Raw genomic sequence first — 26,333 nt, forward strand, 5'->3', positions numbered from 1 at the left:
AAAACAGAATTAAGTGTAGTGAAGTGTGCAAAATGTTAAAGAAAGCAGTTTACGATTATACTATGTCACAACCACAATTTTATGCACGGTACAACTTCTTTCAGGAAGGCTGAGAAGAAGATGTGAAGTTTGTCCATACTAGCACATCAATCGTTAATGAAAATGTCAAAAAAGTTAGAGATATTGTGCTTGCTAATTGCAGAATCATCATTAGAGAGGAACAAAAAGGGATTTCATATAGTTCATGCAAAGAGAGTTTTCCTAATATTCTGAACATGAAACGGATAGCAGCCAAATTTGTTCCAAAATTGCTAAATTTTCAACAAAAACATCATTGCACATTCTCTCTGAACAAATACTTACTGATGTCACAGACAACCCAGACTTGCTCAAATGCATCATAACTGGTGACAGAACATAGTTTAGCTAAGATGTTGAGATATTTTTGAAATACAGAAATTTTTGAGAATATCTTTCTGATTCTTTGATCCATATTTGATGTGAGAGGAGTTGTGCTCCTCTCATGCCATTAGTATTTTTGTTAACTTATATTTTGTTATCTACCTAAAAAATAATATCACCAGCAAATCTTTTTTAGCATCTTTTTTTTTCTTAGGTAGTTACTCCACTCTCTAATTTGTTCCTAATTTTCTATATTGTTTCATATCACAGAGCTCTCTTTTCATCATCTTATGTTCTATAACTGCTACTGATTCTTGTATAGATTTTAAATTCTTTCTCTTTATTTAAATCTAAATGTTAAAATTTTAAACATATTATTCAGTTCTCAAACATTTTTTCCAAATCTACAAATCCCATGTAGATGACTTTTTTCTTAATAGCCTGCCTTCTAAATTTATAGAGTAGAATGACCTCCCTTTCTGAAACCTAACTAGTCTTCATCTAATACAACTTTTACCGCTTGTAAATTATCCTAGTTATTTTTCACGCATGAGATTATAGTTTTTCCTTTTATTTCTACCTGCTGTCTTTGGTATGGTAAATTTTTTTTTAGGACATTTCTTCAGTTTTATAACTTTTGCATATGAATTTATAGAACTTATTTGGCCCTACTTCTCTCGTACAACATATAGATATTGTATTTCCAATACTTTAACCTTATTTAAGTCTTGTGTAGTTCTATTAAATTCATAGTATAGAGCCCTCTGAAATTTCCATCAAGCTCTCATTTCCCCCTGCAGTACTATATCATATTTTTCCTACTTCTCTATGTATTCCTATTTACTGTTAATTCTTTCTTTTCTGTGTGATAAATATATCCATTAGACCTCTGACATTTTAAATACATTATCCCAAGGTTTGTTCCTCCTTTTTTTAAATACATTATGTTGTAACAAGACCGGCATAGCGGGCCTGAGTAACAGATTCCTACTAATTATTATGAAAGTAATAATCAGTATAATAATCAGAGAAATCCAGAAAGGGACAAAAAGGAGAACCCTTTTTAAAGAATAGGTCCGTTTTACAATTGTCTTTTGTTAGACTGCCTGCTAACACACAATAAACATCCATTGTATGGTGAGAAGAGACCAGGTTTGGAATTCATGGGAACAAAAGCCTTGGTCAACTGTTCTCACATTTTGACTTGGGTCCGGTCAGACAGATAAAGAGACTAGCAGTATAAATACCTCTGGAAGACCAGATAGAAATCAGTTCCATTCTGCGAGACATTACTACATCAGTCTGGCGAGGAAAGGCTGCGAGTTGTCTGGGTTTGGTAGAATTCTGCAAACCAGTCCAGCAAGATGTTACTACATCGGTCCAGTAAGGAGTCACAGATGGGAGTCTGTGAGACAAGAGTGCAAGACATCAGTCCAGCAAGAAGAATCTTGAAGCCAGTTTGATATGAGTAAGATGATGCTACGAGTAACTCCAGTAACCAAGAAATACTATCGGTGAGCTAAGTAAAACTATAAGTGAAAGAAATAATGGAATAAACTTCATTCATAAACTTTTCGGGTAGATAGCAAAGGTATTTGCAAGTGAACACTATACGATTGTTAATACAAGACTAGTGGTTAAAAAGGGTTAAGATTAGCGGTTTCTTTTGTTAATGGGTCTACCTGGAATAAATTCCAAACGATTATTTATTTTTAACTTCTCTTGTGTTTAATCTGTATTTATTATTTACTAATGAAATTTATCGCTATTTGATGTGTAATATTTTGATTGTTATTCTTTGTTGATTACACTCTGTTTTTATGTCATGCTTACTGTTTTTTGTATCATGTACTTTGTTATGAATTAATTGTTTGATTTGTTGTTATTGATATGTAATATTGTGGTTGTAATTACTATATTAATATTTGTGTTCATTAATTGTTTTATTATTGTCACTTATCATTATTATTATTATATTTATCACCATTGTTATTATTATTAATTTGTCTGGTTGTAATTATGAACATTTTAAACCAATAAATTAATTATATAAACATTCCAAACTGTCAACCTGTCAATATCCTGTTCAAGCTGTGAAACACGCAACAATATCTATCTTATTGTAATCATATTTTTCGATTTGTCATTACATCTCTCCTTCAGCCGATCTTTCGTTGCCTCTTTTATTAATGTCAGTTTTTAAGTGTCAGTATTGTCTTCTGCCTTTATCATCTTTTGTATTTTTATACCTTCTGTACTCATATGCATGTTTTAATATATCTCTTGTCATCAGTGATTTTCTAACTACTGTTATTTTTTTACCTAATGTCTCCTCTCTCTCTCTCATTAATTACTTTCTTTACTCAAGAAAGAAGCCATCATAAGGATTTAGTAAAAGCGGAAAGGAAAAGGTTTCCTCGATATGCACAGGTCTAGTTTTCTATTGCTTTCACCTAAACGATTATTCAAAGCGTTTAAAATATTAATATTTCATTTTAATTAATCAGAACATCTCAATCATCAGTAAAGTTGATGAACTCATCCATTACTGAAGTGGTTTCTGCCCCCTTCAGGTGTTATTTCTTCACATCTAAGGTTTGATCTATTCACAGATGTTATGCCATCTGGTGTTTGCCTGTTATGGTTAGCACCTATGGTACCTGAGGCTGTCTGCTTCTAAAGGTCATGCTGGTTTCTACATGAGGAGTTTGCCAGCTTATTTATAGATAGCCATTGCCTGTGGGACTGAACACTTATCTGCTTAGAGAATTTTTTTAGGTGTTTATGTCTCCCCCTTACACAGTATAATACCCCAAAAGGCATCAGATGATGTCTTTTCCTGTGTGATTATTTATTATATTGTTTCTTATTCACGCCTAATTCCCTTATCTGCAACTTCAGGAATTACCATGTTTCCTGTAGCTTGGCTCCCATTTTGTATGACTGGGAGTACTTCATATTATGCACTTATACATTACTTCACCTTGCATAAAGACTTATTTTATACTACTTAATTTACTTTATCGCATTATCTGTTATTCATAAGCTTACAGTTATTTAACTAGTTATATTTAATAAAAATAGCATTAAAGATGTAATTTTTACATAAGTATAATGTAATCATTTCTTTTTTTTCTTAGGTTATGTATTACTAAATTAGATATATTAGATACTTTACCTGAAATTAAAATATGTGTGGCCTATAAAAGGAATGGACAGAAGTTACCAAACTTTCCATCCAGTGCTGCTGAGCTATCAAAAGTGGAGGTACGTATTTCTTTGCAGATAATGGTTTTCAGCTAAAGGTAACACATATGTATCCAAATCAATCTGTTTTAATGTTGATTTAAAACTATTCTTATTAAATCACAAGTTTAAAAATCTGTTTTAATGATATCAGTTAAAAATGTTTACATGAAATAAAGTTCATTAAAATTTTTGCAATTGTTGATTGATGTTGCAAAACCTTATCTGAATGATTTATACATTTATGACAGTGACTAGTAAGAGGATCATTCAATAATTTAGGAGACAAATGACTATAAAAATTATTATTTATTTGATGGCGATAAAACTAATGCTACTTTTCAACATAGTCCCTGACTATGATTTGCTTTGTCCTATCTTTCGTAGTAAAGAATTGTTCACCTCTGTGTCAGCCATTCTTCAACAGCATTCTTGACCTCCTGCTTATCTTTGCCTAATTCAATGCCACATAAAACCTATGAGAGGACCAAACAAACAAAAAATTTGATGGTCTGAGATCAGTTGTTGTTGTTGCAACATCTTCCATCTTGACGTTTGAATAGCTTCCCATGTTTTTGAGTTGTGAGCCGGGGAAAGAATTATACCTCTTTTAAGAGAGAATCAGGACGTTACCTCCTTAATGCAAGTTTCATTCCATTTTCTAGCATGACTTAATAGTATTCAATGTTGACTGTATTTTGTTCTTCCAAATAATTGCAATAAATTGGGCTTTTATAGTCTCAGAACACCATTAGTATCACTTTATGTCGATTGAAACTTACACAGATCTTCTGCTATAATGAAAAAATCAGTGACACTTGTTCTGCCAGATTCAAACTGTTCAGTCCATTTATAAAAATTTCAATAGTTAATAACATTTTTGCCATGTTGTTTTAACATCCACAAATAAGTTTCAGCCGGTTTTATACCTTCAGAAAATAAAAATCTTACCTTAGCACTGTTCTTCCACAGAACACATTTCAAGCAGCACCAACATCTTTAAATAAATTAAAGAGTTTATAATAATGAAAATTCTTTTTGAACACTTGATATTTTGTGTCAAGGGTGCCAAATTGAATGTAAGACAGTTTCAGTTTATTTTATAAGTTTTTCTGCTGTTACCATTTGTCTCTTTAATTATTGAATGACCCACATAATATGTTTTTAATATAAAAAGCTTAAACTGATTTTAATAGATGACAAAGAACTATTAATTTTAATGAATTTCTATTTATTAGAAGAAAAAAAAATGTAAACTGATGATGAATAAGGATATATATTTAGATATTATTCAATATGAAAACAATTTCTACTAAAAATGTCACCACCATAAAGCCATTTTTTCAGATTAAATTATAAAGCAAAATTGTTATAAACTTGATTTTCATCATCAGTTGCATACATTCAGTATATATATATATATATATATATATACTACAAAACCATCATAAACTTGCAATCCATGATAACATACCACTTTTCACTTATAATTTTATAGTCTCAGAATACCATTAGCATCACTTTGTGTCAGTTGAAACTTACACAGGTCTTCTGCTATGATGAAAATCAGTGACACTTATTCTACCAGATTCAAACTGTTCAGACCATTTATAAAAATTTCAACCGATTGAATTAAACCAAATTAAATTTTATTAAAAATCTTTAAACTAAACTTATCATACTTTAAAATCTTATATAAAAACTTTTTTAATTTTTATTCAAATTAAAAATTTTTTAAATTATAATCAAAACAAGAAATAAAAAAACATTAAAATTACAAAGATTAATCAATTAAAACCAATTAAGTTAAAATTAAAATGTAAAAATATAAAAAAAACAAAGATAGAAATTAAATAATTAAAAATTAAAATTTTTTAAATAAAAACATAAGCATAGCAAAATCATGTGCCAGCCATTTCACTGAATTTACTCTACTAAGTGTGAGTAGAATAAATAGAGTAAATACAGTGGATGTTGTAATAATTTGAACTTTAATTCCGTAATTTTTACAATGAAAACTGCACGGGTGTGCACTCATGCATTGTCTTGATGGAAGAGAATCTTTTTCAAATGAGGACTTTTTTCTTGATTTCTTCAGCCAACCAGTGTAATAACGACGCATAATACTCTCCGGTTATTGTTTGTCCTTTATCCAAGTAATCGGTGTAGATGATGTGCATCCCAAAAACTGTGGCCATCACCTTGCCGGCCGATTTCACCGTCTTTGCCTTCTTCAGAGCTTATTCACCTTCAAAAACCCACTGTTTTGACTCTGGAAGGTAGTAGTGTATCCATGTTTCATCCACATTTATGTATCAACACAGAAACTCGTCAGGATTGCGATGGAAAAGCGCCAAAACTGCCTCAGAGTCGACCGCACGATTGCATTTATTCTCCACAGAGAGCAAACGCAGCACCCATCTTGCTAAAATTTTTTTCACACCTGTTTTTTTGTGCAAAATTGAAAACACTGTACCTTGCGATATGCCTGTGGCCTCAACTATTTCAAGCACTTTGATTCGTCTATCACTCAAAATCATATCGTGAATTTTGTCAATCATATCAGGGGTGGTCACTTCCACTAGATGTCCCAAACAGTGTTCACCTTTTGTGCATGTACGGCCACGTTTAAACTTATTTACCCGATTGTAAACAGTTGCAAACAGAGGAGCAGATGTGCCATGAACTTTATCCGACTTAACTTTGATCTCTCTTGGTGTTAAGCCTTTAAATTTAAGTATTAAATCACCACTCAAAACTCACTTTTTTCCATTTTTCTAAATAAACAATAGCTTGTTGCTTCAATCAACTATGACAGTGAAACCACTTGATGCATACAGCTGAAACTTTAAAACTACTCTAGCAACAAGTGCCACTTACTAAAAGAAAACTGTTTTTGATACTACAAGTGCCATCTCTTAGATTTTCTAAGGACTTATTGAACGACCCTTGTGTATATATATTTATATATATATATATACAAGAAACTATAAAATCCCTATTTATAATCAGGTTTGTGCTGACCAGTCCCATATAGAGTTATGCAATAAGGAAGCTTGAAAAATAAAATTCTCTCATCCATCTTGAATCATTGCATATCCAAATAAGCACCTTTGTTATTTTTACTTCGACAAAGAAGAATGTCTCCCGCCCGTAAACTGGCCATTGTAATACTAAACAGAAAAAATTGAATTTTGGAGTGTCCCTTTAAATTTTAAGAAGTCATGGCGATTTTCTGACTCTCATATAATGGACATATGTGTGTCCAAGTTCTTCACTAAGATGAAATGTCAGTTCATCACTAAAAGCACAAAATGATCAAGAAAGTCATCATCTACATCTTCAACATTTTGATCGCGAAGTTGCACAGAAAAGTCAGTAAGCTTCAAAGCCTGTAACAGCTGTAAATGGACGCATCCTTAAAACATTCCACACTGTCATCGCTGGCATTGCTATTTCACAGCCTGCCTTCCTTAAAGATTTTTTAGGACTATGCAGGAAGACCTCCCCCTGACACATTCAACATTTTCTTCAGACACCCTTGACTGTCCCATACCCATTCCTTTACGCAGATATCTGATCATTTCAAATCGATTATGCCGTTGATAAATGTTACTGTCACTTGGAGGATAATAATTAAACTGCACAAAATGCACATTGAACTGTAACAACAGATTCACATTTAGCAAACTTTAAATCGCAAAATACTTTTTTTCAAGAGTCACCATCTTTGCTAGTGCTGCTGTCAGGTAGAAAGATAGGGAATGAATCTGCATCCTTGGAGTGCAACTAAAACTGTACTTTGCTCTTTGATTTTAGCCTGTAATCAACCGCATCCAAGAGATATTATAACAAATTAAAACTTTGATATTCTTTTTTATTCACCTGATATATTAATGAATATATAGTTAACCTAATGTGTTATTAATGAATGGTTTATGTCAAAGCATTTTAGCAATATAATAATGTTAATTTTTTTGTTTTAACCATAACCTACTTTTTTTTTTGTTATCTTTATGTGCACTCTTGTATTTCTGCAGTGATTGGTACTTATTGTTAAGAGTTAATGAAACAAGATGTAATCGCATTTATCAAATGATTGAAAAAAGACATGAGAGTCGTTCCCGTATTTTAAAATTTATAATTGTGAAGTAACTAATGATATTTCGCATTATTTTTAGCACATAAAATTATATAATGCGGCTTTATTACAGTCTAGCAATCGTAATTATTCTGCTACAATGTACACTCAGTTAGAATTTTAAATAATAAAGAAGCCGTGTACCGCTATTAAGATTTTTGTTACATAGGGAGATGGTTTCCAACTCCCTATGTAACCAGGGACTATTGCTTTTGATAGTAATTGAGTTCATGTGTAAATAGAAATATTTTATTTTTTATTAAGTTAATTAAATCTTACATTATAGGTGATATTACAAATAGATTTTTACATACCGATTGATAATTTTTTTTTGTTTTTATAATAATTATTTTTCTGACATTATAAGGTGGAGTATTTAATTATGCCTGGTTGGGAGACCAATATTGAAAATGTTAGAGAATTCAGTAAATTGCCTGTAAATGCAAAGTGCTATGTTGAACTTATAGAAGAGTTGCTTCAAGTGCCTAGTGAGTATATCTATACTAATCATTATATTAATTAATTTTAAATTCGATATTATGTTTGTCACTGTTAATTTCAGATATCAGTGTGTTTAATAGAAACGGTGGATCTGTGTGTTTTATTAAAAGTATTACTATCCCCATCATGGCTTTGCCGCGCTTTATGCAAATAGAAAATCAAAAATCGGAAATAATTTTCTAGTTATCATTTGTGGGCTGTTGCTTTTCAGTGTTTTCACTATTCAAACTTAACATATGTAATAGATTAATTTGGATGAATAACAACTTTTTAGTTTTTAAATATGTAAAATTTGTGATCGTCATTCCCTTCAATTTTATTATCAAACAGTTTTGTTTTTATTTATAATAGAAATCAGTCTAAATTTACTAAATCGCATAATAACTGTCTTAAGAAGTCAACGTTGATGTAAACAGTGATATTAATTTACTGGTTATTTACTCGTATATTTTTTTAATCTATAATTTTATAAAAGTAATATTTGTGAGTTTGAACTCTGGTAAACATTCCAGAGGACAAGAAAGCTACAGTTAAAGGTTTTTAATGATCGGTTCAGTAGTTTCTGCGGTTATCGGTTAAAGAAATAAAAATAAAACAGGTAGATAATAAAAGTTTTGATAATTTTTTAATCTATAACACAGCTTCAAGTTGAAATATTTTAGATTGTCTTGGTCTGCACACGTGCTATGTGTATAGGAAAATTTTTATCACCTTATAACTCTAGCACTGCAAGCAGATTTTGCCGTCTGTTAAATAATCAATGAGAATTATAGATGAGGATCAATTAATATTCTATAACTTCACTATTCAGATTGGTCACGTAAAAATTATTTAACCTAGAACAAATATTTGTTGATGTTTATGGTTTCACATTCATTACTTTGTTTTGTTATCAACTGCTCACGTAGTGGAATAAAGGAATCTGCTTTGCAAGTTAAGAATAGAAAAAAAGTTGAAAATGTAAATATTGTTATAACAATTTTAGTCAAATTCTAAAATGCAGAACTATTAGATGCAACATTGCACAACAATAATTTTCATCTCTTTTTAATCAGATTAAAAAGGAGTGACCGCTTAAAAAAGTATCTCGGCTGGTATTTATGTCTCATGCAAAATAAATAATAGGTTGAGTAAGTTTTGTATGAAATTTATTATACTTTTTAGTCTTGCAGACATTTTATCATATCATTTTAGGCTTTTTAGATATTTATCATAATATACTGATTATATAAATGTTGTCATTTAGTACTGTATTTAAATAAATAGACGATTTGTATTTTATTTTAAAATTATGATATCCAGTGGCACGGGAACAATGTGATTATCTAAGATAACAATTATTGTTTGTGAAAGCAATTGTTAAAAACACTAAAATTACTAGATTATATTGTAAGAAAGTTGTTTATGAAAACAAATAAGTACAAACTGTGACTTAAAATAAGTACAAACTGTTGATTTAAAAGCTGTAGTTCTGTAGTTAACATTTTTGCTAGTCAAAAATTAACTTAAAATGCATCTGCATTAATATCTGTATGATTCTTGATTATGATATTCTTATTATGATATTATTGATTATGATATTCTAGTTGTAATGAGACAGAAGACAGAAGGTGGGTGGTTTATGCATAATCTCTTCCCATTTATTAGGTGTTTGTGGTACGCTTCCTGTATTTCCCCAAACAAGTATGTCGTACAGTTTCTTTCAGGGCAAGCTGGCAAGATTTGGCTTGGTTGATAAAAGATATATGCCTGCAGTACAGGGATGTTAGATGACACTTTTCATGTGCTATATGATTGCATGAAATATGACAAGAAATGTAAGAAGATCGTTTGTCGACTGGACATTTTTGGGTCAGTGCTGGATTTACATCAGAACTGGGGTAACCAGACCGAATGGTCTATAATTGAGGAATTCATGGTTAATCTAGCAAAAGAAGGATAATGGAGAGGGTTTAGTCCCGACTGGCTTCCTTTGTCTCTTTTGTTTTTATTGTTCTTGTTTCTTTGTTTTTGTTAATTCTTTACTAGTTACATTATTGTTTTATGTTTTAGTTTTAGTTCAGGTTGTGTTGTCAGACTCACTTTTACCTCCTTGGGTAGATGTAGGTGATTTCAATTCCTTCACTCAATGATTACAGTCAATATTCTTCAAGAATAACTGAGGATGTGTTTTGTTTCTATGTGTCCAACTTTGTTAGAAGTACATCGATGGGAATGTCGCTTGCGGCATTTACATCAATGGCATCCTGGCCTAGGCAAGACTGCAATATGTCTACTGCTGACGTTTTTGAAGATTACCTCCAATAAAGCCCATCAGAGCTACCCCAGGAGGGGGTGTCATAGCAACCAGAAGTGTCACATGGTGAGTGACTTCCCCTTCGGGGTCAGGATGTAAGTAAAGAAACATGTAGATAAAATTGTCAGTTGCTTCTGATAGAAACATTGTAAATAGACATAATATGGATTAAGAGGAAGCTCTAATACATAGTTGATGTATAGTTGCATCTTTAGACTGTGTTACATTCAATTTTAGTAAATCGTGTAATAACAATTTGCAGATTGAAAAGTGAAATAATTATTTTGTATTGTAAATATTTTTGTACGTTTACCATGTGAAAGTTCACAGCAGTTTTGATCATTGAAATTTGAGAAATACCTTATAACTGGCATTAGCATATTCAAGGATTTTTACAAGTTGCATATGCATTTGTGAAAATCATCTGTATTTGTTTCAACTAATGTTTAGGAAGTTTCTATGATAATTTGGAATGATAGTTTTTTGGCATTCAGCACTTATTACTGTGGTAATAAGTCATATTGCCACATAATGTATCAGACCTTTATACCTTGATCATAAGAACCTTCATGTGAATATTTTTAATATAAAACTTACCTTTTATTTACCATTAATTGGTATTTCCATTAACAAAAAGCAAAATATAAGCTCAGACATAATTTAAGGTTAAGACTTAACCTTCTTTTACAGAATTTCTGTCTTGTGGCAGGATTTAGTTGCAATCCTAGTGAGCTGCTCTTGGGATTAAAGCTGTCTGAATACCGTATAGCAGTTCTCTACTGTGTAGTTAGGCCTCTAATATTATATTCATTCTATGACTTTTCTTGCTGAGGAGGTACCTATTTTATGCCCATGCCCTGTTCCGTTGACTGTGCTTCTTTTTTATTGTCTCAGGATCTAAAACAGGTTCAGTTTCAGAAGTGCCAGAAATGCATGGTTTTCTCAGTCTTGTTTTCTTCTTTTCATAGTTGCTATTTCCTCTCTTGTTTACTAGTAAACCCTGCTAGATACGGCATGTGTACTTTTCTATGGTATAGGTTTTTTGGCTGGAACAGAAAATAGTGTTACAGTAGTTTACCCTAAAAACATTATTGATTAGAGCGGGAGACATCGTTGCAATAAGAATTTATGCCGTAGCTTGTGCATCTTCTTGGACTTCGCATCCTGTCGCGTTAAGGAATTCCTTGACGTGCAGTGATGTTTCAAGTGTTGTCGTTTCAGCCATGGGGCCAAATTCTGTAGATATCCGTCAGTCTGCGCGCATTGTGACGAGGAGGGCCACAAGCGTGACAACTGTCCGCAAAAGAAGGAGGCTCCGTCTTGCGTCAACTGTAAAATGTTGCGCAAAAGTCATAGGCACTCAGTCAATAGTAAGGAGTGTGGTTGCTACTTGAGAGCGGTTGAGATTTATTTCAACTCTCTCGAATGTTAGGTTCGGTCAACTCAATGCCCAAGGTGCCTATGCAGTCCAAGAAGAGTTAGGTGAGATTCTCGAAAAGCGGAGCCTCGATGTTCTCCTTCTTCAACACCCGTATGTGGTCAAGGGTGATCTGCCAGGTTTTTCAGGCTGGAAAAAGTTCCACGTTGGTGATAGTAAATCCGCCTTTCTGTGCAGGAAGTCTATAGATAGTATCTTCATACGGCAGGCCTCTGACACGCTCACATCATTGTTAAGCTTGCCATGGATGGATGGTCTGGTCTTGGTTGTTGTTAGCTCGTACTTTCAGTACAGGAATCCCACTGAACTTCTTTTGGAAAGATGGGATAGAATTATTAAGCTGGTAGCGGTTCGTCCTATTCTCATAGGAGTTGATGCGAATGCCAAATCGCTTCTTTGGCACAGTGGGATCTCGGATAACACCGGTGAATTGATAGAAGGTTTCATTGCACAGCATCATTTCAATATTTTTAATGTAGCTGGCAAGTTGCCAAGCTTCGCTGGTGCATTTGGTTTGTGGGGGGGGGGCCTTTGGTGGCACCAACATTGATGTTACCATGGGTAAGGACATCCCTGGTAGGATTCTTAATTGGTCGGTAGTCGACTACAAAAGCAGTCATCGGCTAATTGTTTTTGATTGGCTAGGTGGGCCGCATAATGTCTTTAGGGTGGACGTTCCTGTTCAGCAGGGACGCTTCCTGCACAGGCGAGCGGATTGGCCCATCCTTTCGGCCAGGTTGCGGGGTTTTTTTTTATCCGCATCCTGGACGAAGTCCTATTAGACGACCTGTCAGAGAATTTCTCTTCTGCGGTGGTTGAAGCCGCTGAGCGCTCTATCCCTAGAAGTAAGGGTCGATAGAGAGTAGCTGGATGGTGGACTCAGGAATTGACTGCGATAAAACAGACTGTGGGCCGTCTCAGGAGAGCTGCACAGTATGCGAACGATCCTGATCGGCATGCAGTCTTGTTTGCGGAGTATCGTCAGAAGTGGACCGAGTATTTTCATAGAATTAGGTCTTCGAAGCGTGATTCCTGGTGCTCTTTTGTTCAAGAGCAAGGGAATAAGGATCCATGGGGTGCGGTCACGCTTTGACGAAGGCATTTTGTATGAGCATACAACACAGTCGGCGGGACGTGGCAGCATGCCGCTGACTTGGCAGCATGCCACTTAGGTGGCATATTTCGACAGCGGTTAATGAATGAAGGTGAATGTCACACATGACTCCGCGATGGAGCTGAGTAGGAGTAGAAGTTCATTCTCCTCTCCCCGGTAGACCAGACCGGAGTCCGTTTAATCTTTGTACTCATGCATGAGTTATAAACGTTAGCTGGGTTCATTAAGGGAACTAGGTCTAAATTTTATTGCTGCAATCAACACTTTTTAGTGGGGAAGTTGTTGTTATATTGCCTCGAATTCGAGACATTCACGAAATTGGCTCATTAAAGGTAGAACTAGGCGCGGGGTCTTCGATCTTCCGCAAGTAGGTTTCTAGCTTAGTTCCTGAGGGCAACGTGGTAGCATTAGGTGTCAGATGTCTTCTTCAGAAGGCAAAATTTAAAATCTACTATCGGGGTTAACTTACTGATCTAGATGTCCCTCAGGGCATCTGCATCACGGTGGCATCTCACGAGGCCGGACTGAACACTGTGGATTGTGATCGGTTTGAGGGTGAGAAGATGTCCTCCGTTAAAGCCATTACTGGCAAGGAACGGAGGAGGGGGTGGTGTATCGACCTGACACGCTTTGAGATGGGATCTTCTCCCCTCAGGGGGGAATCGAGATGTGGGTGGCTTGTGCAAAGATTTCTTACCAGTCGTTTGTGGAGTAACAATTTTCTTCACTTGGAGTAACTTAAGTTTTACAGAATTTTTGGTTTGAAATTTCCATTTTAAAAGCGGGGCATTTCCTTGACCATGTGGAATGAATGCTGTTCTTTGTAATTTAACTATCCAGGGTGATCATTGCATGGTTTGCCATCATGAATTTTTTGTCTTCAGGAGCATATAGCTTCGTATGAGCAACAGAATGACTGAAAGGTTGATATTTGAAGCAAAATATTGGTGGCGATATGTATATATATATATATATGTGTGTGTGTGAACATCAAGTTGATGAAATCTTTCACAAATTTCTCTGGCTTGTTATGTAAGATAAGTGTAAGTGATACTTCTGTAAGTGTTATGTAAGATAAGAGAAAAATTTCTCTGTTCCTTCTCATGTGATTACTTCTTGAACAGAAAATTCTTTAAAGATTTTCTCTTCCATCAAATTAAAGAAATCATAACACCCTATGAATTGCTGACTCATCCTTTTTATTGCAGAATATCTTTAATTAGTTTTTACTTCTTTGTCACATTATGATAGGGATTAACAAAGTAAAATTAATTTTAATTTTTTTTTCTTTTCACAGTTAAATGGATTGGAGTCGGTAAAGGCAGGGAATCGATTATCACTAGAGAATGATACCAAATTGATCATATTTGTAGCTACTTAACATAATTTATTGTTACAAGTTTGTGTGTATACATACATATGTATGTATGTGTGTCTGTTGTGTGTGCATGAGCATCTTTTAGTGTGTATACATATATAATTATATATATGTTTACATATACTTTTACCATTACCAATGCTATATATTAAGTTGTAGTAAATTACTTGTATTAATATAATAATGATATATGCCTTATTTAGTTTTATGATCTTTTAATGTAGATTTTAATTAATTTATGTTTAATATTGTCTTTGGGCTTATACATTTGTTTTTTATGGACGTAAGGGGACTTATTCAGCTATCCACACTCGTATATTCACATTTACACATGCGTGATTCTGTTCTGAATACCGGCCAAACACAAAAAATAAAGTTTAAAAATCTGAAAAAAGAACACGTTAATTTTGAATCGTTTTTTGACGCTTATTACTTTTTGAAGTTAGAAGAAATTTAATTTGTCAAAAATTATTGAATGTCTGCTGAACTGTTGAGTTTACATCTTATTGCAATCCAATATTATTTAAAGTACATTGTAAAGAGACAATAGTGTCTTAATAACTTTTGATTGTTATTAAGACTTTTCGAGCAGCATTTACGAGAATTTTGAATAAAACTTTTAAAATTATTTTGAGACAAAATTAAACTAGAGAACCAGAAAATAGAAGAATCTCCATATTCTTTTTTTAATTAAACTATTTAAAAAAGAGCTATCATGTAAAACCTGACTGACAAATACTATTTTTCTGATATATAATATATCATTTTCAAATGCAGTTGCTTTTGCCTGATATTCAAGGTTCTTGGATTTAATTGGTACAGATTTGGTGATATTTCTCATCTATCAAATTAATCTTATTTGTTAAATAAGAAAGCAAAACTATTAAAAAATATGTTATTCAGTTATAAAAAATTATATAATAATGAGATTTACTGCTTTCATAATTTTTTCTTCTGTAATTAAATTAGAATTTGCTTCACTCGGTAGATTCTAGATTGCATGTTTAAAATTGTTAATTAATGAAATACATAGTTAATGAAAAAATATTAATAGCAACTGAAATTAAAATGTTTATGTTAAAGCCATAAAAAAGTAAAAACCGAATTGGTATCTGCGATATGAGAAGTGTTAAATAGATAAAGTAACATCGGTACGGTTTATTCTTAACGTAAAACAGAACAAAATATACTATATAAAAAGAATAAATACCATATAGTTATGACCATATAGACAGTATATATAAAATGATAGTAGCTGTTTCTTCTTTAACCGAATGATGATATCTTATATATTACAAATAAACATATAAGATATCTACTGGCAATTATGCACGTAATCGGTATATGTTAGGTAAAAGTGCAAGTTGATTTGCATGTTAAGAGAGTGGCTAGTATTCAGAATTTATTTATTAATTCATTTACCTAAGCATGTCAATTTAATATATTATCTTGGGATCTTGAGTTAAATGAAAGAGGTTCACTTTTTTTTTAATACATTTAAATTATTTGCAAAATATTTGTATACATTATTACAGGAATAGTTTTATATATTGTTTTATATATATACATAACATAAATTATTTTTTTCTTTAACTGCTTTGTGGCTTAAATGGAAAGTCAAGAATAACTGAAAAATATCATATAGCAGTTACAATCCTTTGAATATCTGAATATCCTGATTTGTTAGAAAAAGTATTTAGTTATTGATATTGTTAGTTCTATGAATGTAAAAATAGTTGCAATGTGTTTTGGAAAAAATTATGCCTTTGTCATATAGAGGAATATTCTGATTAATAGATGTTGTAGGTACCGCATTAATTGTGTAAAAGAATATACATGTATTTGTTAAAAAATACAACCATTTTTTCATGTGTTTCTAAGGATTTAAAAAACACATGTCCTTGAATTGTTGAGAATCAAGCCACTTTTTTGTCGAATGAAAATATAATAGACACTAGGTATGAGAACCAGGCAGTGAGCAGAGTGATCAAAAAGGTCTCATCCATGCCCCTTGAATCTGCTTGACACTACAGGCAACAGCACTGAGTGTGTGTTATTATGAATGAAAACAATTCCAGACGACAGTATTTCACGGTACCGGTACTAAATTGTGTGCCTTAGTTATGAAAGTATTTTTCCCAGTACACCTTTGCTATGATTGTTGTTCGTGTCTCCAAAAGTAGGATATATTTTTGGCTTCAGTGAACTTGAATGATGCCACAGCACGTATTATTATTTGGAATCGAGATTGATGTATGAAATCCTTGTTTCATGACTAGTTATGGAAATAAATGTTCTCCTTTTCTCTTACAAAATTTAAAAATGCACTTGCAGATGCCTTTGATTTTTGTGCCCATCAGTCAGCAGAACCCACCTTCCATGTAGCCTAGTTTTGTTGTAAAAATTATGTACACTGTATTGTGTGAATCGCATAGAAATTCTGTTGGAAGAACACTTAATTGTAAAACATCAGTCTTTTCAAACTTGCGATCACTTGTTCAATAAGGTCATCTTTTTTAACTTTAGGCCTTTCACTCCTCCATCAAAAACATTTGTTTGCCCTTCATTAAATTCACAACACAGTACTTTGCTACTGTAGACTTGTAAGTTTCACATAATTCAGAATTCGCATGAAAAATTTAATCGCGATCGAAGTTTCACAACCGGAGGGATTGTTTATTGTTGCAGTCATCACTAATCACTACTAGCAGTAAGGCAAACAATCGACTGCTGCCAAGATGACCGTTAAACTAGCTAATGAAGCGGTTGAAAAACTGCTGCGCATGCACAATATGATTCATTGTTACAGACCGCTTTTTATTAAGAAATAACCTTACTTTTAAAACGTGCCTCGTTTGTACTGACAGTTTAGATGCGGTTTGTATTATTTTTTATATCGTATTAAGTAATTATTACTTAAACTGACAAGAAAAGAAAGAGAAATTATAAATGGCCTAAGGTATTAGTGTGTGATTATTTTGAATTGTTAACATTTAAAGTCACCAACAACATTCTTTTAGTAGTTGTAAAGAGCTACTTAATTTAAATGTTTTGTTTTTATCGGAACAAAACATCGTTATGATTTTTTTTTCATTTACTACTTTGATTTTTCTTGAAATGACTTTAGCAGTGCGACTATAACTTTTAAATAAAATGATTAATTTCAATAGTTTCCAAAGATATTTTCAATTTTACACGGTGAAGTACATAATTTTACAGATTATGTGTATTACAGATTTAAAATCCTCTGTAAAATCTGGGAAAAATTTATCTTTGTAGTGTTAAACACGATTTTTATTTTTATAAAATTCCACAAATTTTTATAGACTTTTCTAAAGATTTTTAGCTTTACAAAAAGTAGGTTTTAGTCGCATTTTTAAAGACAGTATTGTTCATTGACAGGCCATCTATAAATTATAACACACTATGTTTTGTTACTTTTGATTCCATTTTGTCATAGTCACAGTAAAATTACCTGCTCCAAATTATTTCACATTCTAACATTTCCCTGAAATTATCTTCCATCTATCCAACAAAACACTTAAAATCCCTAAGCAGTGTCTTTGCTTAATGTACACTAATCTCCGTATTGATCGGTCTATTAGTATTTTGTTACAAAAATAATAAATTTCTTAATCCGAATAAAACTTGAGAATTATAAAAGAGATTGATAATTGTCTGTTAGATCTGTTATTCAATTTTGCTTTTCCGTAGTTAAATATTTTATAACCTACAATTAATGAGATAACCCTGGTGCCGTGTAATAATATCGTTTGATGGACGTTTTAGAAAATGTTTAAACATACATGAGATAGTACAACGTATGTGCTAAACGATGAGCATTTATGACTTATTTTGTAGTTCAGTATTTATCATAATCCTCTAACTGATATGTCAATTTTTTGAACCCAGATGTAAATCGTAAACTTTTTCCAAGTTCCCTTATATCATAAATCACGATATTTTCAAGACTCCTCTCCTATAGTAGTATAATATAATTTACGGATGGCCTCTTAGTGATATACTTGTACTAGTATTTTAGGTGCCTTCCAATTCCTTTACTTTAGGCTTCGTGAATTTATTTGTGTATATTATGTTGAATAATTAATGTAGTAATCCCTTGCTATTTTTTTTAGTAAGTTAATCTCAGTATAATTGAAAATCCTATTTTCAACTCTTTTATGTGTATCATGCGTACCTATATCATCTAGTTTTTCTTTTATTATTTTCATCATTTAATTATGACCTTTTGACTATCAACTCAGATCCCTAGGTAAACTTTTACTTTAAACACCTATGTACACCGCACATATTTTTTATGATATACATATTCCATGTGTATTATTGTCATTACATTATTGCAAGCATTTATAAAAACATGTTACTGGTATTATAAAGCACAAACAAAATATTATTACTTATTCTTATATTAATTTGAACTTAGAGTATAGCATATTTATATTTAACTGCTATTATTAGAACATTATATATATATTTTAGGTATTTTAATTTAGCTATTGTGTTATAGGTACTAAGGTACTTAACTGTAATTTTAAATTTTATAATTACAAAAACAGATTAAATCATAAATCATAATTTTTCTGTTTTAAGTGCAGAATTAAAGATTATAACTAATTGCTACTTAAATAAGATCGATAATTTTTTTGTTGATACTTTATTATTAATCGGGTGCCTGTTAATTATTTTTTTTAGATGCATTAAAATTCATTCAAATTAAATTATGAATTCATCGATATGAAAATAATTTTAAAAAATTTTGTTGTGCAAACAGCTTTTTCTTTTAATTCCGTAAATTAAAAAAAAAAAGAAGAATAACTTAATAAACCGCATTTGTTATTACACAAAACTGATTCGTTTTTAATTCATGTTGAAATAAACAATTTTTCATCAAATTTGTATCTTTTTTCATAGGTTATATATACATCATTTTAAGTATGTTTTTTTTTTTACCTCTAAACAAAAAAATCATTTTTTATTTATACCTTATTCCGTGAAAAGTAAAGATGTTCTGTTCATAAATTAGTCTTTATACCCCTGACTAAAGGAGTACTAAGAAAATTAAAAAAACGGTGAGGGAAATTAATGAACCTGTTTCACAGAACACCAAATTTAAAAAAAAAACTTTTACTAAGTCTACACTTCGTTTACAGAAGATGATAAATTGTTAAATTATATTAGTAGGATTCAACATTAAGATATCAATAATCATGTGTAGTTTAGATACTTCAGCAGTGTTTCAAAACATATCCTGTATCATTTGGGAATTATTTTACTTCACATACATTATCCAGGGTGTCTCAATTATTGTTCTGTAGACTCAGATTACCGATTTGAATTGAAGTTTGAAAACATTTACGCACAATACCTCAAGGCAGTCAAGCTGTTAAATAGTGTCTTTTATTCAAGGTGTTATTACTTTGCGATTTAAAAAATAACATTTTTGTTGTAAGCTGGTATCGTATGGTCACTTGTTTGCAAATTTTAACGTTAAATTTTACACACTAAATAAATGGTCGTTCTTAAAAAGAAACATAAGTTTAAATTAAGAAGCGCTTAATTATTAGTTCAATCTTGGTTTTGTTGTTAACTTGATGTACTGCCTTCCTGTACGAAGTATGATTAGTGTGAGGTTGAGCCAGTATGATTACATAAGGGGTAGCTAACGTGTAATGCACAGTTGGTCATCGCTCAAAAATGTAAAGATTAATCAATTGAAACAAATATACAGGTACTTGCTTCAAAAATGGCGAATCAGTTTTCTCATTCTATCAATAAAGAATGTCGGTGGTCTTTCCTTGATCTACGACTTCGCTACATCCTTCAGTTCATAATCCATGATGAAATGATTACATTTTATATATTCCTCTGTAATTGAGGAAAGAAGTAAAATTTGTAGGGTGCCAAATCTGGTGAGTATGAAATAGATTCAGATTTCAATTTCACAAGGGCCTTGGCAGTTGCAAGCGATGAGTGTGGCTAAGCATTATCATGTCGCAGAATTATTGGCCACATGGATTGTCAAGCAAGACACACGTCTCTTAACACTTAGAGTGCTGAGGGTATTAAAATGTGACTGTTTGTAGAATGCTAGCCATTTTTGCTTATATTTGTAACTTCGTAAATTTAGAACTAAAAATAATATAACATTGGTACTTACATGACTGAAAACCTCAAATCTTCTAGTTTCAAATGATATATAATATATACTTCTACCATTTATGAATAAAAAGATATAGCAGATTTTTGAAAGCCCGTTTTAAATTTTTAAAAATCTTTTTTTGTAATTCGGTTCACACTTAAACACTATCACTAACACTGATATTTATTAAAATTACAGTAGGCATACACCAAAATAGTTTTACTTTTTAAAAAATTTAATTTACAGGTAATTTTTTTTTTGAATGAAAAATTTTAAAACAAGGATCTTTACATAAAGCGATTTTGCATTCACAACATTGAAATGATGTATCCTTTCTGGTCACTTTCCCATTTTCATTCACATAATCTTCATCATTATCTATATCTTCAAAAGGAATATCTTCATCATCACTTTGTAAATTAACAAAAACATCGACTGCACCATTATACGAATTGTTAGATGCCATTATAACTGTAAACACGCAGAACATAAACAAACATGTAATTTCAATGATTGTAACTGCACGATACCAAATCGATTTTATAATAATCTATATTACCAAAAGCGCACTCCGTGCCTTATTTAGGTACTAAAATGTATACGAAAAGTAGTGGAGTTGAATAAATCCCGTCTTTTGACGGGATATTACACTTGATAACACGTAAATATAAACTCTGTCAAATGACGTGATCCGCATTTCTCAGTAGTTGTCATTCCGTCAAATGACGGGAACAGCACTCTAAGTGTTAAGATCTTTTATAAGCATGAAATAGAGGCATTTCTCCGCCTTCTTTTGGTATTTCTCATCATTCAGTTAACCACTGCAAGGTTCATCCACAACATTTGCTTTACCAGCTTCTGATGCACAAAGTTTTATCCGCTCCTACTCACAATAGGTTTATCAACAGTTTCATCACCATAATACCTTTTAGATAATGATGAATTGTTTAAAAAAAAAAAAAACAATTTAATCACTACACATTTTTTTATGTATTGACCTAAGGAGTATACTAAACTACTTAACAATGATGTCTTATGACAGAAAATTAGTGGGTCAAAAGGTTTTGAAATGTTATTAGTAGAAAATGAAATAATAAGATGACAGCACCAGTTGTATGACATTTTTTTCTATTACATTCTGGTGTGTATTACATTTCAGCCAGCCCTTATATTTTTGTCTGTAATGCAATTCAGTTATTGGATTTTAATTAACAGCACGTCCTGATCTGACGATCTAGAAATGTAATAAACTACAATATTAGATAAATGAACAAGGGATTTAGCTGATAGCAGGCCCCTTCTCAAGAAACCTGCACAAGTTACTTGACTACTACAGAATTACATACAAAACCTACTTTCAATTTATAAATTCTAACATATAATTTAAATGTATATTGTTATTTAAGATATTTTTGATATAGATATATTACAAATTTCATATAATTTTCCTGTACATAAACATTTACATTTATAAAAATCAAACAGATGAAGCTGTACTTAAACTTAAATAAGCAGTGAACATAATCAAAAGTATATCAGTACAGCTAGCCTATTAATTATATACTTTAGCCCTAAAACAAAAATAAACCGTTTTTAAATGCATATAACGTATGTATGCTGTGAGCGATACCATTCATAGTAAGACAGATAGTATATAGCAACAGAAAAAGCAAATAATATACAACCATAACATGTATTATATGGACATACAGAGCATTTGGAAAGTCGTTTTGCAGTATGCTTTAGAATTATGTGATGCATTCTTTTCTTTCAGCGTTAGGTTGGTTACCCTGTGGTTTGTTGGGCGTTGCTCAGTAATAAACCAAGATGTCAGTGATCGTTATTGTGCTGTTTTAACACACTTCGTTAGTCAGTAAACATAAATGGAAATCAATTGCTGTTGATTCAAACAAGATGGCGCCACAACGCACACAGCTAACAGGTCATTGACTTTTTTTACAAATGTCTTTGGTGAACGAATCATTTTAAGGGATTTGTGGCCTGCTCAATCGCCTGACAACCCCCCTGATTAATTGCCTGATCTGACTCCTCCAGATTAGTTTCTATGGAGGGAACAGCAAAACAAACAGTGTATCACATCAGACCGCACAAGATTGAACTAAAAACCACAATAACAGCATAGTTATGAGACGTTACAATATATCGGCTAGGTAAAGTGTTTGAAAACAAATTGGAATGTGTGTAGTGCTGTATTGATGCTGGAGGAGGTCATTTTCAACACTTATTATAAACTGTTCCTATTGTTTCTATAAAATAATGAAATAAAAGTACCCAGTAATAATAAATAAAATTTCATCATTGCACTTCCATAATTCCAGTGCATAGCATCTTTCCAAACACTCTGTATAAGAAATCTAATTGTCAGCATGATCTTATACAGCAACCCCTTAACATATGAAAAGATAGTGCGCTATAGTTATAGTAATAAAATAATCGATAACAGTTCATATATATTTTTTGTAATTGAAATTAGCTCTGCTACTATTTAGTTTCTTTACACCTCTTCAAATTTGCAGCAATTACCCTAAAATAATAATTATAATGTTTAGTTGCGGGTAAGATGAATAAAAGATGCCTTACATATATTTTTAATGTGTTTAAATAGTATGCTGTTTTTTTATGCTTATAAATAAATCATGGTGTAATAGAATTAAACTTCTAGGAGTATAATGATCTTACTGTACTGAATGGATAGACATCCATTCAGTATACCTGTGGAAACTTCTGTTAAAGCCACTGTTTATAACCACCTGTTAAGCTGTAGATATTAAATTTTTGGCTTTATCTTTTAACAACATTTTGTGTTTTTCTAATACAGAGCTCATTTTTGTGGTAATGTTGACTGTTTAAAGTATTTTAATTTCTTAAAATCTATTAGAAATATATTTTTTTAATTTTGTTAAACAATAATAGATGTATATTATATTACTGTTTAATTAACAGTTTTGAAATTTATTTATATTCATCAGATGATAATATTCTCATATATTAATATATATATTATATTCTCATATGATGAGAATACTGTATTCTCATATGATAATTTATGTACAAGATTACTTATAAAGCTGATAATCATACCTGTTGAAATAGTTCTTTCTAAAATTTTGTATCAGACAGAAATTACATAACTTGCATTTATTTTACTTTTACTAACTTCAGTAGTGTTGATTTTTGTTGTGAGTTATTGATGATACTTAGTCTGAATTTTTTTATAAATAATGATATTTTTTATTGTTTAAAGCGGTTCTGTTGTTAAGTATTATCCTTCTGAAACAATTTTTTTTTTACTCAAAAATGGTTTTGAACTGTTAAAATTCATTCAGATATTATATGCTAAATTAAAAATCATGTTTTGTTTTCTCTTACTAATTGTTTTCTTGTTTATTGATCCCGCTTGCCTATTTGAAACACCAATAGATTTATATAAAGCAGTTGATCGTATAAAAATTAACAAATTTACTCAAAGATCTTTGTTGTAGATTTTGTTCAGTAAAACCCAAATACTTTATAAACATATATTCGAGTTAATAGTATTGATAGTTTAATAGTCCATTAATAGTGTGAACTTTAAAACTGGACAGAGTTTTACATAATTACAAAGTTAGGAACGCATGCTATTTCTAACAATAAATATTTCTGAGTTTTACAGCACATTTTCAAAGGTAGATTCATTATTAAAAACTAAAAAGAATTGAAAGATACAAATATAAGTTTGTGACTGTGTTGATACTAATTTTGCACTTTCATTACTATGTCTATTGATTTCCAAAGAAATTAATATTAGTATATGCGAGGTGTGGCTATTAAATAAAAATGCTGCTGCAGAAGCACTATGCATGCGCCAAATTCATACGACTGACACCTGTCTAGCATGAAGCCTTCTCTTTCCATTCTTGCCGCTCCAGTTTCTGTAGGCATATTATTCTGGCCGTGGCCTTCGTTTGGATAACATCTGTTTTTTTGTTTTGCTGAAAAAATGGTAAGCGTTTTATTAGAGCAAAGAATTGTCATCAAATTCCACATGAAACTTGGAAAAACTGAAACTTATCTTTTTATTAAAAAAAGTATATGGCGATGAATATTTATCACATGTGCGGGTTTTTGAGTGGTTTAAGCATTTCCAATATGTCCAAGATGATGTTCGCCCAGGTCTTGTTTTTTATCGATATTCATGGGATTGTGTAACTTCGCTGGGTTCCTGAAGGTCAAACTTATTAATCAACATAGTAATGTTGATTAATAAGAGGACTACCTTGAGGTCCTTGTTCAATTCTGTGAAAAAATAAGAAAAAAAATGACCTGAATTGTAGAATAACAACTCATGGGTTCTTCTTCAACAGGACAATGCATCGGCTCACACTGCATTGTCTACCAAGACGTTTCTAGCCAAATATAACATCCCAGTGTTAAACCATCCTCCTTATTAGCCTCACCCGGCACCATGTGACTTTTATCTGTTCTCAAGGTCAAATCTACATTAAAGGAACAAGATTTCAGAACGTTGAAGCTGTGAAAGAAAAAGCAGCACGTGTCATGAAGGAGCTTACAGAAGAAGACTTCCAGCACTGTTTTGAACAATAGAAAATTCTCATGGAGCATTGTGGGGATAGAGGAGGGGTGTATATTGAAAGGAATAATAACTAAATACGTATAAATTTAAACAGCATTAGTCTCTCATTATTTAATAGCCACACCTCATATTTTAAAGATTATTTCATTTATACTTGCCCTATTATACAAAGTGTTTCTAAAATGGTGGGCTGGCTATACATTAAATTACCCACATTATTATTACACTCGAGTTAATTATTTCCTCAGGTTTGTTGTTTTACGGAAGGAAGTTAACAAACTTTAAACCGGGCTTCCAAAATAGTGCTGATGTTAGAGCGTAGATTTTGTATAATTTGTTTAAGAACTTATTGAATTAGATAGCAGCGATCAGTGATGGTTCATAGCTAAAATTAGTGGGCCGCTGCTCCAGAAAATTTTTTCTGGACTTTTTCAAGGCCGTGAAAGTTTTCTGTAAAATAAAAAACTGAAAAAAAATTAATCAAATAGAATAGCTGGAAGCAGGATAATAATCTAATGCTACACTTTATCGCATTCAAGAATACGGTAACGGTTTAACCAAATAAATAATAAAATGTCCACTTAAAAACATTATAGTCCAACGGTGCTTAATTTAAATCTCTACATGCACAGAAACAAATACATAATTAGTGTTTACTAATTACCCTCTGTTTCACTCTTCCAGCGTATTTTCCGACAGATTTGGCAATCAAAGAAAAAACTGCTTACTGCCATCTTCTGATCGCTACTGAAAAAAACATCTAAACTGCTTTCTTATTCCTTCCACCGATTAAACTATAAAAGGGAACGAACAAGGAATGTTCCAAACACACCAGTAGAAAAAACTACCTTCCACCAGCACGCCAAGGTCAGCACTGCAGGAGTGACAGTGCTCTCTCTCCCTCACTGCTTCCATGTGCGCATGCGCGCAACAGCCAAACACTATGCTGCTGGAACTATGAAGCGTATAGTTCCATACAAAGATTTTGAATCTTTTTCATAAACTGGGGGATGGCTACTGACATTAAGCTTAAGGATTTTATATTTTTTTTAAATTAAGAAAA

The 26,333-nt window shown here is 31.9% G+C and overlaps 1 protein-coding gene across 1 annotated transcript in view; it reads left to right on the top strand.

Annotated features, from left to right (window-relative positions):
- The window catches only part of Adss (adenylosuccinate synthetase), an 84,197-nt gene extending 60,132 nt beyond the window's left edge, over positions 1-24,065 (top strand). The window contains exons 8-10 of the mRNA XM_075367678.1: positions 3,543-3,669; positions 8,157-8,277; positions 14,436-24,065. Coding sequence (XP_075223793.1) covers positions 3,543-3,669; positions 8,157-8,277; positions 14,436-14,488 — 301 coding nt within the window. The 3' untranslated portion in view covers positions 14,489-24,065. The remainder of the gene's footprint in view (positions 1-3,542; positions 3,670-8,156; positions 8,278-14,435) is intronic.
- Positions 24,066-26,333: the final 2,268 nt, after the last annotated feature.

This window comes from Lycorma delicatula, chromosome 5, assembly GCF_047948215.1.
Source record: "Lycorma delicatula isolate Av1 chromosome 5, ASM4794821v1, whole genome shotgun sequence".
In the NCBI taxonomy this organism is placed as follows: domain Eukaryota; kingdom Metazoa; phylum Arthropoda; class Insecta; order Hemiptera; family Fulgoridae; genus Lycorma; species Lycorma delicatula.